Source organism: Sarcophilus harrisii, chromosome 1 (assembly GCF_902635505.1).
Source record: "Sarcophilus harrisii chromosome 1, mSarHar1.11, whole genome shotgun sequence".
Taxonomy (NCBI): Eukaryota; Metazoa; Chordata; class Mammalia; order Dasyuromorphia; family Dasyuridae; genus Sarcophilus; species Sarcophilus harrisii.
Genome location: NC_045426.1, coordinates 293,874,118 through 293,888,262, shown reverse-complemented (window position 1 = coordinate 293,888,262; position 14,145 = coordinate 293,874,118). Strand labels below are relative to the sequence as shown.

General features: G+C 35.2%; 1 protein-coding gene across 7 annotated transcripts in view; it reads right to left on the bottom strand.

Annotated features, from left to right (window-relative positions):
* Window positions 1-14,145, bottom strand: part of DOCK8 (dedicator of cytokinesis 8) — a 307,293-nt gene that overhangs the window by 56,876 nt on the left and 236,272 nt on the right. For all 7 annotated transcript variants that reach the window (XM_031943861.1, XM_031943857.1, XM_031943889.1 and 4 more), the window contains 3 exons: window positions 10,053-10,192; window positions 7,686-7,855; window positions 806-954 (listed from right to left, as the gene is read on the bottom strand). In XM_031943861.1, coding sequence (XP_031799721.1) covers window positions 806-954; window positions 7,686-7,855; window positions 10,053-10,192 — 459 coding nt within the window. The remainder of the gene's footprint in view (window positions 1-805; window positions 955-7,685; window positions 7,856-10,052; window positions 10,193-14,145) is intronic.

Here is a 14,145-nt window from a genome sequence, read left to right as displayed (position 1 = left end):
TATGCCAAAGAAACCTCTGCCTGGTGGAATAATATTCTTTTCCAGTGTTATCCTCTTTATCCTCACATATTTCCCTAATGAGACCTTATGCCTCTCTGTCAGGATTTCTAACCTTACTTCCCAATCCCTATAATAAACCTTTTATCAATCTAGGTTTTTGGGTCTGTAAATTCCTTTACAGAGAATCTCTGCACCGCCAGAAGGATGTTCCCCAAAATTCCCTTTCCTTGTACGGAATCCCAAGAAGGTGTAGGGGAGTCAAACCTCTCCATTTGGTTCCCTGAACCCTGAACCTGTCACTAGACCTTATCATTTAACTCCCTGACCACCAGAAATCCTAATCTCATTTTGGTTCCCTAAATCTAGACTTTATCATTTGGTTCCCTACAAGAGGAAACCCCAAAACCTAAACCTTATCAGTTTTGCTGTTAACCTTGCAAGTTTCAGATCCTCTGACCGTCCTATTTGCCCCAGTAGTCTGGACTCCCTATGATTCATTATTATTCCCTCTATCATAGAGCAAGAGAAATGAAATCTTCATTGGAGGATATAAAGAAACTATTATTCTATAAGTGTGGGAGAATTCCTGGAATAAAAATTTCCTTCTACCATCATGGATCATAACTTGACTTGTCTACAATTTAATAGATCTTAAGGAATAAAGGCTTCCCAACTCAAAGTTTACAATTCTTATCACCTATAAATTCTGCCTTTGTTACACATATGTGGGAATATTATGTATATTATAAAAGAAATACTGAATATATGTGAAGATCAAACTAGTGAAATTCATGAGAATGTATACCAAAGAAGAAAGAGGTGCTCCAGACATCTTTAAGGGGTTGAAATTATTCCCTGCAATGGCCAGTGCCACACTTTGATTAACTGGATTTCCACCTTCTTGTTCTTCATCTGGGTTAGTTGGACGACCTTTCCCACCACGAACATCTGAAACTACATTTTAAAATATCATCAATCAAGTGAACTATTAAAAAACATTAATTTATTTACATTATTTATTATTTAATATTATTTAGTATATTATTATTTATATTAGTAAGTAGTTTCCTAAGTCTATTGTACAAAATTTACTTCCACAAAAATGAAATTCCATGGGCTTGATTTTGATGCCTGTGTGTCAGTAGAGTCTGGGAAATAATTTTAGTTAGGACTTGTATCATTGTTTTAATCTACTGCCATACACAAGAAGAGACAATCAGATTAAAAAAGGAGATGAAAAAAAAAAAGAATTAGGATAGAAGGTAATTCTTGGAAATGTGAAAATTGACCTTCATAACAATTTTAAAAACTGCTTCTAAGTCTAATAGACTTTGCTTAGCCATGCCTTGTGAGATCAAAAGTAAAGATCATATGATGATTGACTTAGATAGAAAGGGACTTTAGAAGCTTTTTAGTCTAACATTGTAATGTTTTAGATGAGAAAGCTAACAGAACCTCTCTCAGTTTTTAGAGTCCCTTTCAGGAATTTATTGGTTGTTGCTGTTCATTATTTTTAGTCTTGTCCAACTCTCCATGACTCTATTTGGTGTTATCATGGAAAAGATTCTGGAGTAGTTTGCCTTTTCCTTCTTCAGCTCATTTTACACATGAGGAATCTGAGGCAATCAGGGCTAAATGACTTGCCCAGGGCCATACAGTTAATAAGATCTAAGGTCATATTTAAGCTTAGGAAGATGAGTCTTCTTGACTCCAGGCCTGGCACTATTCATTGTGCCACCTCGTTGTCCCTTGAAACTCAATCAAAGCATAAAATGAAAGGCAGATACTGTGAGGAAAATAATTGCATCATTTCTGAACAATTATTTCTCACTATCAATATCAATATTGATATTGATATTGCAGCCAGGTGGCCCAGTAGATAGAGTTCCCCCTCCTGAAATCAGGAAGACTTATCTTCCTGAGTTCAAATCTGACTTCAGACATTTCCTAGTTGTGTAACCTGGGAAAGTTCCTTAATTCTGTTTGCCTCAATTTTCTTATCTGTAAAAAGAGCTAGAGAAGGCAATAACAAACCACTTCAGTATCTTCACCAAGAAAATCCCAAATAGGTCACAAAGTTTCAAGCTAAAAGTTCATTTTTAGGACCTAAAAAGAAGGAAGGTAAAATTCTAAAGCAATTAAGTTAAAAATAGCTGCAGAGGGTGGTGGTGGCAGACTTGTATGGGAACTCTGTAATGTTGGCTTCAAGGATTTCTGTATTCTTTTCTATCTGCATGCAAGCAATACAGGGAACTCTTGGCATGAGAATCCTTTCCTTTAATGCAAAGTTCTATTCATGTTTAACTTGTTAGATAAATCCTAGTGAATTTCTAAGGTACATCAAATATATATGATTTAGTATAGATTATAATTCTAGAATTGTAAAAGACCTCTGGGGTCATCTAGTCAAGTACACTCATTTTATAGAAGAGGAAACAGATGTGACTTAGCCAGGATCATACAAATAATTACTATAAGAGGTATATTGTACCTTAAGTCTTTTTGACTTCAAATCTAGAATCTGATATTGAAGAGGGGACCCTGAAACGCTAAAAATTTTTAAAGGAGAAAATCTCCTTCACCTCTGCTTCAGTGAGGGACCCTGCCCCTGTGGGATAAAGTTTCATCCTTGTTATGCAGGTGGGATGGGCTCAGTCCTGAAACTCACTGAATTCAATTCAAATTCCAGCTCAAGCTGAAACCCAGCAATGAGATAACTTGGGACTCCCTCCCATTATAAAAGAGCCAAACTAAAACCCTCTCTTTGCAGAAGTTCCAAATGTTGTGCCACAGTTATCTTTAACTGTCCTGACTCAGTTTCCCTATACTAGTTTCCTTGCACTAGTCTTGACTGAGTTCTATCTCTGTTTCCTTAATCCCCCTTAGTTGTAAAACCCCCCTCTGGTCCATTAAGACTGAGGACCATTTGCTCTAAGGTTATAAATTGCTAATGTAAGATTCAAGATAAGGGGGAATTCAGACTTCCTGACTCCTTCTGCCCTCAAGAATTTACTTCTGTATATTCAGACATTCTGACTCTGGCTTTTAGTAAGAATTTATGGCCTTCCCCTATCCTGACAGAGCCAAATGTATCTGTGAAGAAGTTTCCCACTTCTTTTCCCTTTCTTTGTTTGTAAAAGGTATTTAAGAGTTTGGGATTCTCCCATACATCGCTGGATTCTTTGAGATAACAGTCTCGTCCAGCCCTGAGACCAACATGGATCCATTGGTCCCAGTATATCTCTCCATTTAATAAACTATTGAATTGGTCTCTAATCTCTGACTGGCTGAATACTTTGAGATGAGAGTCCTATCCAGTCAATTACGCTCTCCAATTAATAAAATATTAAAAACTCTCTAATCTCTCTCCTGCCTCAGTTTTTCCGGCATTACACAAACATGCCATGCTATGCCAAGGAATAATATTCTTTTTCAGTGTTATCCTCTCTTTATCCTCATCTATTCCCCTAACCAGACTTTATGACTCTGTCAGGATTTCTAACCTTACTTCCAATCCTCATAATAAACCTTTTTATCAATCTAGGTTTTCAGGTCTGTAAATTCTTTTACAGAGAACCTCTGTGCTGCCAGAAGGGAGTCCCCAAAACTCCCTATTCTTGTGCCGAATCCCAAGGGGTTGAAGGGGAGCCAAACCTCTCCATTTGGTTCCCTGAACCCCAAACCTGCCACTAGACCTTATAATTTAACTCCCTGACCACCAGAAAGCCCTCATTTTGGTTCCCTAAATCTAAACCTTATCAATATTACTCACTTAGAGATAAGTCATTATAATTTTTCATTTTGACAGCTATATAATAACTTCTAAGTTTAATTTATGTTTGGGGAGCACTTCACTTGACACATTTGAGTTTTAAAAGGCTAAAAGATTCCATTGAAAAATTCTTTCCATTGTGATCCACCCAAGAAAACAATTAAACAATTACCTATAAAATTTAGGAGTGATGTGTTCTGAAGGAATGTACTCCACTATTGGGAAAATTGAGTCACACTCAAAAAATCTGAACAGTTCTTAATGGAACAATGTACACATTTACCATAAGTCAGCTAGGACCTCTAGAAATGCATGTCATCTACTTCTGTAATTTTTAAACACTAGTCCCAACTTGACTGTCAAAAGCCAGGTGAATTGAATTTAAATGAGATAGAGCAACATAAAATCATCAGTCTCACTGTTTCCTCCAGTCACTGAAGTCCATTGTTAAGATATACATGTCAAGACCATTGGCTCTGTTTACTGGGAAGGGCGGCTACTGCAGAACTTGAAGTAATGATTGAAAAAATCATAGTTCAGCTAAAGGCTCTGCAGTAATTGTTTAAAGGTGATAAAATTATTTCTGTGGGAATGTCTGTCTTTTGTTTTATTTGTATGCATTTCAAGCTACAGATGAACCAATCCATTTTTCAAAAAGAAGGAAGCTAAAATTCCAAAACAACTAAATTAAATATAACTTCATGGAGGGATAGGGCCAAGTAATATTGGCTTCAAGGATTTCTGTATTCTTTTCTTCTATCTGTTTGCAAACAGACACTCTCTGGAACCAAAGAGGTCTCCCACTAGCCAATTGGATGCCATGATAATCTGTACAATTTGTCTTTGGGTAGAAGGGAAGATGGAGAATCACTATGGAATAACTAGAATCATTCACCTTTTAAAAAAATTAAAATTTTATTTTTAACAGAAATATTTTTAAAGAATAACTTTGAGTGAATTTTTCATTTTGACTGTTAGAAATACTCAAATTAACTACAAAGGAACATGCTATCTGTATCCAGAGAAAGTACTGATACAGAGAAGTATGTATAGATTGATTATACACACACATACATCTAATGGTAGCCATCTCCAGAACAAGGAGAGGGAAGGAAAGGAAAAAAAAGGGAAAAAAAGAAGCATTAACATGATCAATTTATTATATATTTAAAATGAATAGTAAGTTGTATATAATAGATTTGCAGTTTCATGTGCTTTATTATTATTACTATCACACTATGTTATGGAAATGCTTGTTTATTCTATTAAAAATAAATTAAAATTTATTCACCTTTCAAAATAGAAAAACTATTGCTGCTTTGTTCTGAGGCACCTCGCCTCTGCCCTTTGTCAGTATCTTGCATTCAAATCCTTTCTCAGAAATTTACTGGTTTTGTGACCTTGGGCAAGTGACTTAATAATCCCTCTGGGCCCCAATTTCCTTATCTATAAAATGGGTATTGTATACATACCAACCTCACAGAATTGTTTTTAAGAGTCAGATGAGATAATAAGCCTTAAAGATAAAAAAAAGTGTGCTACTATCATGTACTTTTTCCTGATAGAGTGGCTTATGAATCTAGGGAAAAGGTGATCTTTTGCCTCCAAATTTCCAAATGAAAAGAGATAAGAATGTCCAAAGTATATCTAGACACATGAAGTCATAAAATTTTAGAGCTGGAAGGAAGAGACTTTGGACATTATCTAGTTGAGAGGGAAGAAAACTGCAGCTACTTCTGACCTGTAACCTCTGCATATTCATCCAAATAATTAAGGAGGCAACTTAGATTAGTGACTCTTCAATTGCCCATTAGACAAAAATACAAAGTCTTTGACTGGTATTGGTGGACTTCATATTCTGCTCACAATCTACTTTCCCAAATCCTTTTTCCTTTTAGCATCTCTTACTCTAAGGTAGACAACTAACTCTTCCTCTATCTTGTCAGCTACCTGTGGTATCAGGTTGTTTTTATTAATGTCAACCAACCTAGTACTTAGCCAGAACCTTTCACAGAGAAGTTAGGCTTTTAAGTAAATGTTTGTTGAATTAGGTTGAATGCCACACATATTTTTATCATCTCTCTCTGAGAGGCAGTGCACCATAATGGAAAAAGTGTTGGCCTTGAGGCTAGAAAAAACTGGATTCGAATCCTGCCTTTGATAAATACAGATGTTGGGACCTTGGACAAATGACTCCCAGTGCTCTAGGCTCTCGGTAGCAAACTCAAATAGAAACAGGATTGCTAATCTGTATATAGGGAATCCCTGCTGGTTGTATATTGACTTAATTTTAAGCTATGATATTATTTGCTTTATTACATTAAAAAAAAAGCTTGTGTTGTTAAATATTTCTCAATCATATTTTGATCAGGTTTCAGCAGCTGGGGTGTGTGTCACATTGGCCCTTTGGATTCATGTTTGACATCTCTGCTATAGGCAACATTCTAACTTTCTGCCTGGTAAAGTGTTATGCCACAGTTCTCTTTAACTGTTCTTACTCGGTTTCCCTGAACTAGTTTCCTTTGTCTCAATTCCTTAAAACTGTAAAAACCCCTTCTGGTCCATTAAGATTGGGAACCATTTACTCTAAGGTTATAAATCGTTAGCAAGATAAACAAGAGAGCAGAACTCCTGACTCTTTCCTGTCCTCAAGAATTTACAATATCCCTCAAGACCTCACTGATATCTTTATCTCTGTGTATTCAGACATCCTGTCTCTGGGCTTTTAGGATTTATGGTCTCCTCCCATCCTGACAGAAGTTTTCTGAGCTTCTTACCTTTCTTTGTCTCTAGAGGGTATTTAAGAGCTTGAGATACAACCATTCATTGCTGGAGGCTGTATGACAGTCTCCTCCAGCCCTGGGACGAACATGGTTTCCTTGGTCCCAGTATATCTTTATCTGACTGGATAATTTGAGATGAGAGTCCTGTCCAGTCAATTATACTCTCCAATTAATAAAATATTGAAAACTCTCTATTCTCTCTCCTGCCTCAGTTTCTCCGCCATTGCAAAAGGAGGTACTACTGATCTTTATTGGTAGACAGAAAGTTTTCATCTGGGAATTCCCTTTTCCATTGATATTACAAATTTAGTCCTATCTAATAGTATGAATACTCCTTGGAATAATTTTTGATCTTTTACTGAAATGATGCTCTTTACTTCCTGTCCATTCATTTGACAAAAGAGAAAACTGAGACCTGGACAGATTAAAGTGCTTTGCCCTAGGTCACTCTAGCTGGTCAGTCAGTGGAAGTGTTAGGATCAGAAACCAGATTGGAAACCTTCCTCTAGTGCATTTCCTGGGACATGGCTCTATTTTTATTGCAAATGACCTTTTGTTGCTCTACCTACCTGAAAGAAGAATTTGGCTCATGGAGGCATAGATTAGGTCATAGACCTAATTATTGGATTAGAATTTAGACATCATTCAGTACAGCCTCCTTCTGTTTACAGATGAAAAAATTGAGCCACATATAGATTAAGTGACTTAGCCAAAATCTCTACAAAGTAGCAAGGTGAGAATTTGTATCAAGGCTCTCCACTTTTCCCCACAAGGATTTTCCCCACTGCATCCTGATGGTGGAATTTATGAATCTGTGTTCAAAACAATTTCTTTGTTTTCATACAAAATATGTTTATATTTTGGGGGGAAGCAGAATATTTTCCCACAGAATAACCAGGTCAATAAAAAAGTCAGTTCCTGCAGTTACACACACATGTAGCAATTTTTTATATTTCATTTCATGAAGTAAATATTAGAAGCTCTTGTCTGGAAAACAATAATTCAGGTAAATTAAATCAGTATTTGAATTAATTACAATGACTTCATCCACACCATGTGTTGTTGTAAAGTATAGTTAGAGGGGGGGCCCTCAAGTGCCAAATAAGGAAAGAGAAGACATCATTCATTACCTGTGAAATCATAGAGCTGTGGCAAAGCATCCATGATTATACCAACCAGAGGGAGATAAAGGGCAGCTACTTTGACTTTGACCTCTGGTTTAGAGCATCGGGGGTCCAGGTCATGAGAGCTAAGTAGGCCATGGATGGCACTAATGGCTTTCCTCTGCACTTTAGTGATTCTGTTGGCAAAAGAGACGCAAAGACTCAGCGGAAGAGATACCCAAAACATTAAAGGATATAAGAAAGCAAACAAATGCATGGTTTATCAAATAATAATCAGATCACAGATACCAAGCAGAATAGCAAAATGCATAGACTCCTGGACTCAGGCAGGAAGAATTGGCTTCCCACTCTATCTCAGATACTTACTAGGTATATGATTCTTGACAAAAATATTTAACATCTCTGAGAAAATCTCAATGTACTGGACTTGGAGACAGGACAACTTACCTTTAAATCCTATCTCAGACACTAGATGTATAACATTATCTAAATCAAATTATATTATTTCTTTATTTGTAAAAATGAGGGTGGGTAATAGTAGTACCTACTTCATGGGGCTGCTGTTTACAAGGATCAAATAAGAAAATATATGTAATATACTTTAACATATGTAACATATATGGGACTACCTGCCATCTAGGGGAGCTGGTGGAGGGAAGGAGGGGAAAAGCTGAAACATAAGTTTTTGCAAGGGTCAATATTGAAAAATTACCCATGCATATATTTTGTATATAAACAGCTATAATAAAAAAATTTAAAAAAAGAAAATATATGTAAGATATTCTGCAAACTTTAAGAGATTTTATTGTGAGCTATTATTGTTGCTGTTCAATTATTTTATTTGTATCATACTTTGTGATCCCATTGGGATCTTGCCATTTTCTTCTCCATAGCATTTTAAAGATGATAAAGCTGAGGCAAACAAACTTAAATGATTTGACAAGAGTCACACAGCTAGTAAGAGTCTGAGGCCAGATTTGAATTCATAAAAATGAGATGCATCACTCTTTCCACTGTGCCATCTAGCTAGTTGTTTCCTATCTATTGTTATTATAGACCAAATTTTCAAAAGGCATATTGGTACTTAGTAGATATTTAATAAATTGATTGATGGATTACTTTGTGGCACCAAGATAGTAACATAAATAAGCCGACATAGAAATCAGTGCCTTATGAAGAAAAGGGAAATAGGAGGAAGAGCACAAGAAATTTAAGCCAGAATTTCAAGGGTGGAGTTGATTCTCAAGAATCCTTTCAGTAGGATAGGTAGGTCTTGGTAAGACTATTAATAATATTGTGTGTGTAGATGGGAGGGTACAGTTTAGGGATGAAAGAAGAAAAAAAGGAAAGAAAAAGGCAGAGGTAAAGATAAAGAAAATATAATATATAAAACTTTGCTAATATTTTAATATTTTAGTTCCTCTCCAGGAGATAGCAAAGGTAGTAGATGTGTTTATTTGAAGGAGGTAACCAATATATTATATATTATGACAAAGTGACCTCTCATGTTGCCCTAGCATTTTTGGGTCATATAAGCAGTAACAATTTTACAAGAGTGAGTAACCTTATGAAGTAAAAACAAAACCTAGACGTTTCTTTCTCCACAGGTACCACAGGTACCACTTGACCAGAGGGAAAATGGAAATTGCTGTCAAGGTAAACATTAAAGATTATTTAATCTACAGAAGTACTGTCATAAAGGAGATTTAGGCATAAAGAAAATCAAGCACAGGTTGAGTTATCTCAAAATGGCAAGAATTTGCAAATGAAATTTCTCTTTGCCTCAAAGATGCCTTTTTAAGGCATCTTACCATCAAGGGAATTCTGGGCTGCAAGGACAACTTTAGTTATATACAAAGCAAGTCCTTTGGGGTTTTTGAATTTGTTGTTTTAAAAAAGTTTTTTTTTTTTGGATAACTTTTTCAAAATTGGGTTTCTCTGTGATCCTATATATTTTATTTTAGGCATTAAAAAAGCAAAACCCAACCATAATTATTCTGAAGTACGGTTTGTAGGTTTCCCCAGCAGTGTTCCTTAACACAAAAAAGGATAAGAAACAAATGCCATAAAATGATTATTTTTGCTGAGATTATGGGAAAATGTTTGCTTAAGGTTGAGAAAGAAATTTGAAGTTACTGGTTTTAGGGCTCTACTCTAAACAGCCTTTTCAGATGATAAGTTGCAGGGAAGATGCTGACCTGCAAATGGATGGGAATTTCCACCCTGAGAGCTCCCTGGGTCAATGATATCAGAGGTTTAATTTTTTAAAAATCAAATATTGGGACTGTCCCAATCCATGCCAACTCCTGCATATGCACACATTTAATTCACACACTCTTTTTACTTTCACTAAAAAAAAGATCAGACACATACCCTTCTCCCTCAGCATCAAGTACAGCAGCCAATTCAGTGAAGAGAAGACCTGTCAGGAAGTGCTGCTGGCGGTAATCAGAAGACAGGTCAAACATACTAGCAATCTTCTGGTCCTGGAAACTGGAACAAGAACTGGAGTTCTATAGAAAGGCAGGAGACATTTTGGTGAATGACATGAGAAAAGACAAACAGTTGGAAAAGATGAAGAAAGTAAAACTCAGGAGTTGCTGGTGGCCTCTTGAAAAAGAAAGGGTAAAAAAAGAAAAAACAAACAAAACAAAACATTCTAAAGAGTTGCAATCTGGGGGGTTACTGATTGGTAAAAAAGTTATGACTTTTTTTTGTCAGTGGAATACCATAAGCTTTTACAAAGAATATGATCTTAAAGAATTCTGACATTTATACAGAAGACCACTGTGTCGTCTGGCAGGGGTATGTTTTGGGGGAAAAAAAGATATTTTGATATAATTGGCTTCCATTGTGATCCTATGTATTTTTTTTTAAACACATTTTAAAAGATGATTTTGAGAAGGATCCACAGGCTTCACAAAATTACCTCAAAGGGTCCATGACACACAAAAGTGTAAGGACCTCTGTGGTCCAAAATCCAACTTCTGAACATGATTGAGCAGTCTGAATTTCATTAGACTGGAGTAAGATGTCATCAGATAATGGAATTCCCAATTTTGCTCAAGTAAAGGAAGTTTTTGCATATTTTTCTAAGCATATATTTCATTTAATATTTTGATAAGAACCAGTTGCTTAAGGAAAGATGAAGAGGATGCAAAGCTTGTGACCTTGTATATATGTGTGTGTGTTGTGTGTATATTCACATGCACTCAAGATAAAAGCTACTGGCAACAATTCCTCCAAACTCACACACAATATCTTATCTAGGCATCAGTCAGAATGAAAGACAGACATTTGATATATATTTTTTAAAATAAGATTCATTTCAATTGATACAAGTCTAGATTACTGGACTTGGTTTGATTAGTTGTAAAATTTTATCTTTTAAAACTAAGGCAAAATCCCATCTTTCTGTTAATAGCCAGATCCCTTGATAAGCACCTGCCCCTGATGTGGATAAATTCTTTTTTAAAAATTTATTTTAATTGTAATTTTATTTTTTTGTAATTCATTTTTTTTTAAATTATAGCTTTTTATTTACAAGATATATGCATAGGTAATTTTTCAGCACTGACCCTTGCAATAACTTCTGTCCCAACTTTTCCCCTCCTTCCCCCCACTCCCTCCCCTAGCTGGATAGTAGTCCCATACAGGTTAGATGTGTTAAACTAGATGTTAAATACAATATATGTATACATATCCAAACAGTTATTTTGCTGCACAAAAAAAAACCGGACTTAGAAATAAGGTAAAAATAACTTGAGAAGGAAGTCAAAAATGCAAGCTGACAAAAACAGAGGGAGTGGAAATGCTATGTTGTGGTTCACACTCATTTCCCATTGTTCTTTTGCTGCTTGTAGCTGGTTCTCTTCATTATTGAACAAATGGAACTGATTTGGTTCATCTCATTGTTGAAGAGAAACATGTCCAACAGTATTGTTGTTGAAGTGTATAATGATCTTCTGGTTCTGCTCATTTCACTCAGCGTCAGTTCATGTAAGTCTCTCCAGGGCTCTCTGAAATCATCCTGCTGGTCATTTCTTACAGAACAATAATATTCCATAACATTCATATACTACAGCTTATTCAGCCATTCTCCAATTGACGAGCACCCATTCAATTTCCACTTTCTAGCCACTACAAAAAGGGCTGCCACAAACATTTTGGCACATACAGGTCCCTTTCCCTTCTTTAGTATCTCTTTGGGATACAATCCCAGTAGTAACACTGCTGGATCAAAGGTATGCACAGTTTGATAACTTTTTGGTCATAATTCCAGATTGCTCTCCAGAATGATTGGATCTATTCACAACTCCATCAACAATACATCAGTATCCCAGTTTTCCCTGCATCCCCTCCAACATTCATCATTATTTTTTCCTGTCATCTTAGCCAATCTGACAGGTATGTAGTGGTATCTGAGAGTTGTCTTAATTTGCATTTCTCTGATCAATAGTGATTTGGAACACCTTTTCATATGGGTATCTGAAAATTGTCTGTTCATATTCTTTGACCATTTATCAATTAGAGAATGGTTGATTTCTTATAGAGTCAATTCTCTATATATTTTGGAAATGAGGTCTTTATCAGAACCTTTAACTATAAAAATATTTTCCCAGTTTGTTGCTTCCCTTCTAATCTTGTTTGCATTAGTTTTGTTTGTACAAGGCTTTTTAATTTGATATAATCAAAATTTTCTATTTTGTGATCAATACAAATTCCTTCCTCTTCCACAAGTATGAGAGGTAAACTATCCTATGTTCCTCTAATTTATTTATAACCTTGTTCTTTATGCTTAAATCATGAACCCATTTTGATGTTATCTTAGTGTATGATGTTTTAAGTGTGGGTCCATGCCTAATTTCTGCTATATTAATGTCTAGTTTTCCCAGCAGTTTTTGTCACATAATGAATTCTTATCCCAAAAGTTGGGATCTTTAGGTTTGTCAGACACTAAATTGATATAGTTATTGACTATTCTGTCCTGTGAACCTATTTCACTGATCAACTAGTCTATTTCTTAGCCAATACCAAATGCTTTTGGTGACTGCTGCTTTATAAAAAAGTTTTAGATCCAGTACTGATAGGCCACTTTCATTTGATTTTTTTTTATTTGTTTCCTTGAAATTCTTGACCTTTTGTTCTTCCAGATGAATTTTGTTGTTATTTTTTCTAGGTCATTAAAATAATTTTTTGGGAGTCTGATTGGTATAGCACTAAATAAATAGATCAGTTTAGGGAGTATCATCATCTTTATTATATTTGGTCAACCTATCTAAGAGCACTTGATATTTTTCCAATTGGTTAGATCTGACTTTATTTGTTTGGAAATTGATTTGTAATTTTGATCACAGAGTTCCTGACTTTCCCTTGGGAGATATATTCCCAAATATTTTATACTATTGGCAGTTACTTTAAATGGAATTTCTCTTTGTATCTTTAACTGTTGGATTTTGTCAATGATATATAAGAATGCTGATGATTTATGTGGGTTTATTTTGTATCCTGCAACTTTGCTAAAGTTGTGGATTATTTCTAATAGCTTTTTAGTAGAGAATTTCTGGGGTTCTCTAAGTATACCATCATATCTGCAAAGAGTGATAATTTGGTTTCCTCATTACTACTCTTTGTCAACTCTTATTGCTGAAGTTAGCATTTCTAATACAAGATTGAATAGTAATAGTGATAGTGGGCAACCCTGTTTCATTCCTGATCTTATTGGGAATGGTTCCAGTTTATCCCCGTTACCTAAGATGCTTACTGATGGTTTTAAATAAATGCTATTGACTATTTTAAGTCCATTTATTCCTATACTCTCTAGTGTTTTTAATAGGAATGGGTGTTGGATTTTATCAAATGCTTTTTCTGCATCTACTGAGGTGATCATATGGTTTCTGTTAACTTGGTTACTGATATAGTCAATTATGCTGATAGTTTTCCTAATATTGAACCAGCCCTGCATTACTGGTACAAATCCTACTTGGTCATAGTGTATTATCCTGGGGATGATTTTCTTTTGTAATCTTTTTTGCTAATAATTTATTTAAGATTTTTGCATCAGTGTCCATTAGGGAGATTGGTCTATAATTTTCGTTCTCTGTTTTCATTTTACCTGCTTTAGGTATCAGTACCATGTCTGTGTCATAAAAGGAATTTTGTAGGACTCCTTCATTCTCTTGTTTTTTCAAATAGTTTATATAATATTGGAGTTAATTGTTCTTGAAATGTTTGGTAGAATTCACATGTAAATCCATCTGGTCCAGGGAATTTTTTTCTTAGGGAGTTGATTAATAGCTTGTTCTATTTCTTTTTTCTAAAATGGGACTGCTTAAGCAATTTATTTGCTCCTCTGTTAATGTGGGCACCCAATATTTTTTAAGGTAGTCATCCATTTCACTTAGATTATCAAATTTATTGGCATAAAGTTAGATAAAGTAACACCTAATTATTGCTCTAATTTCCT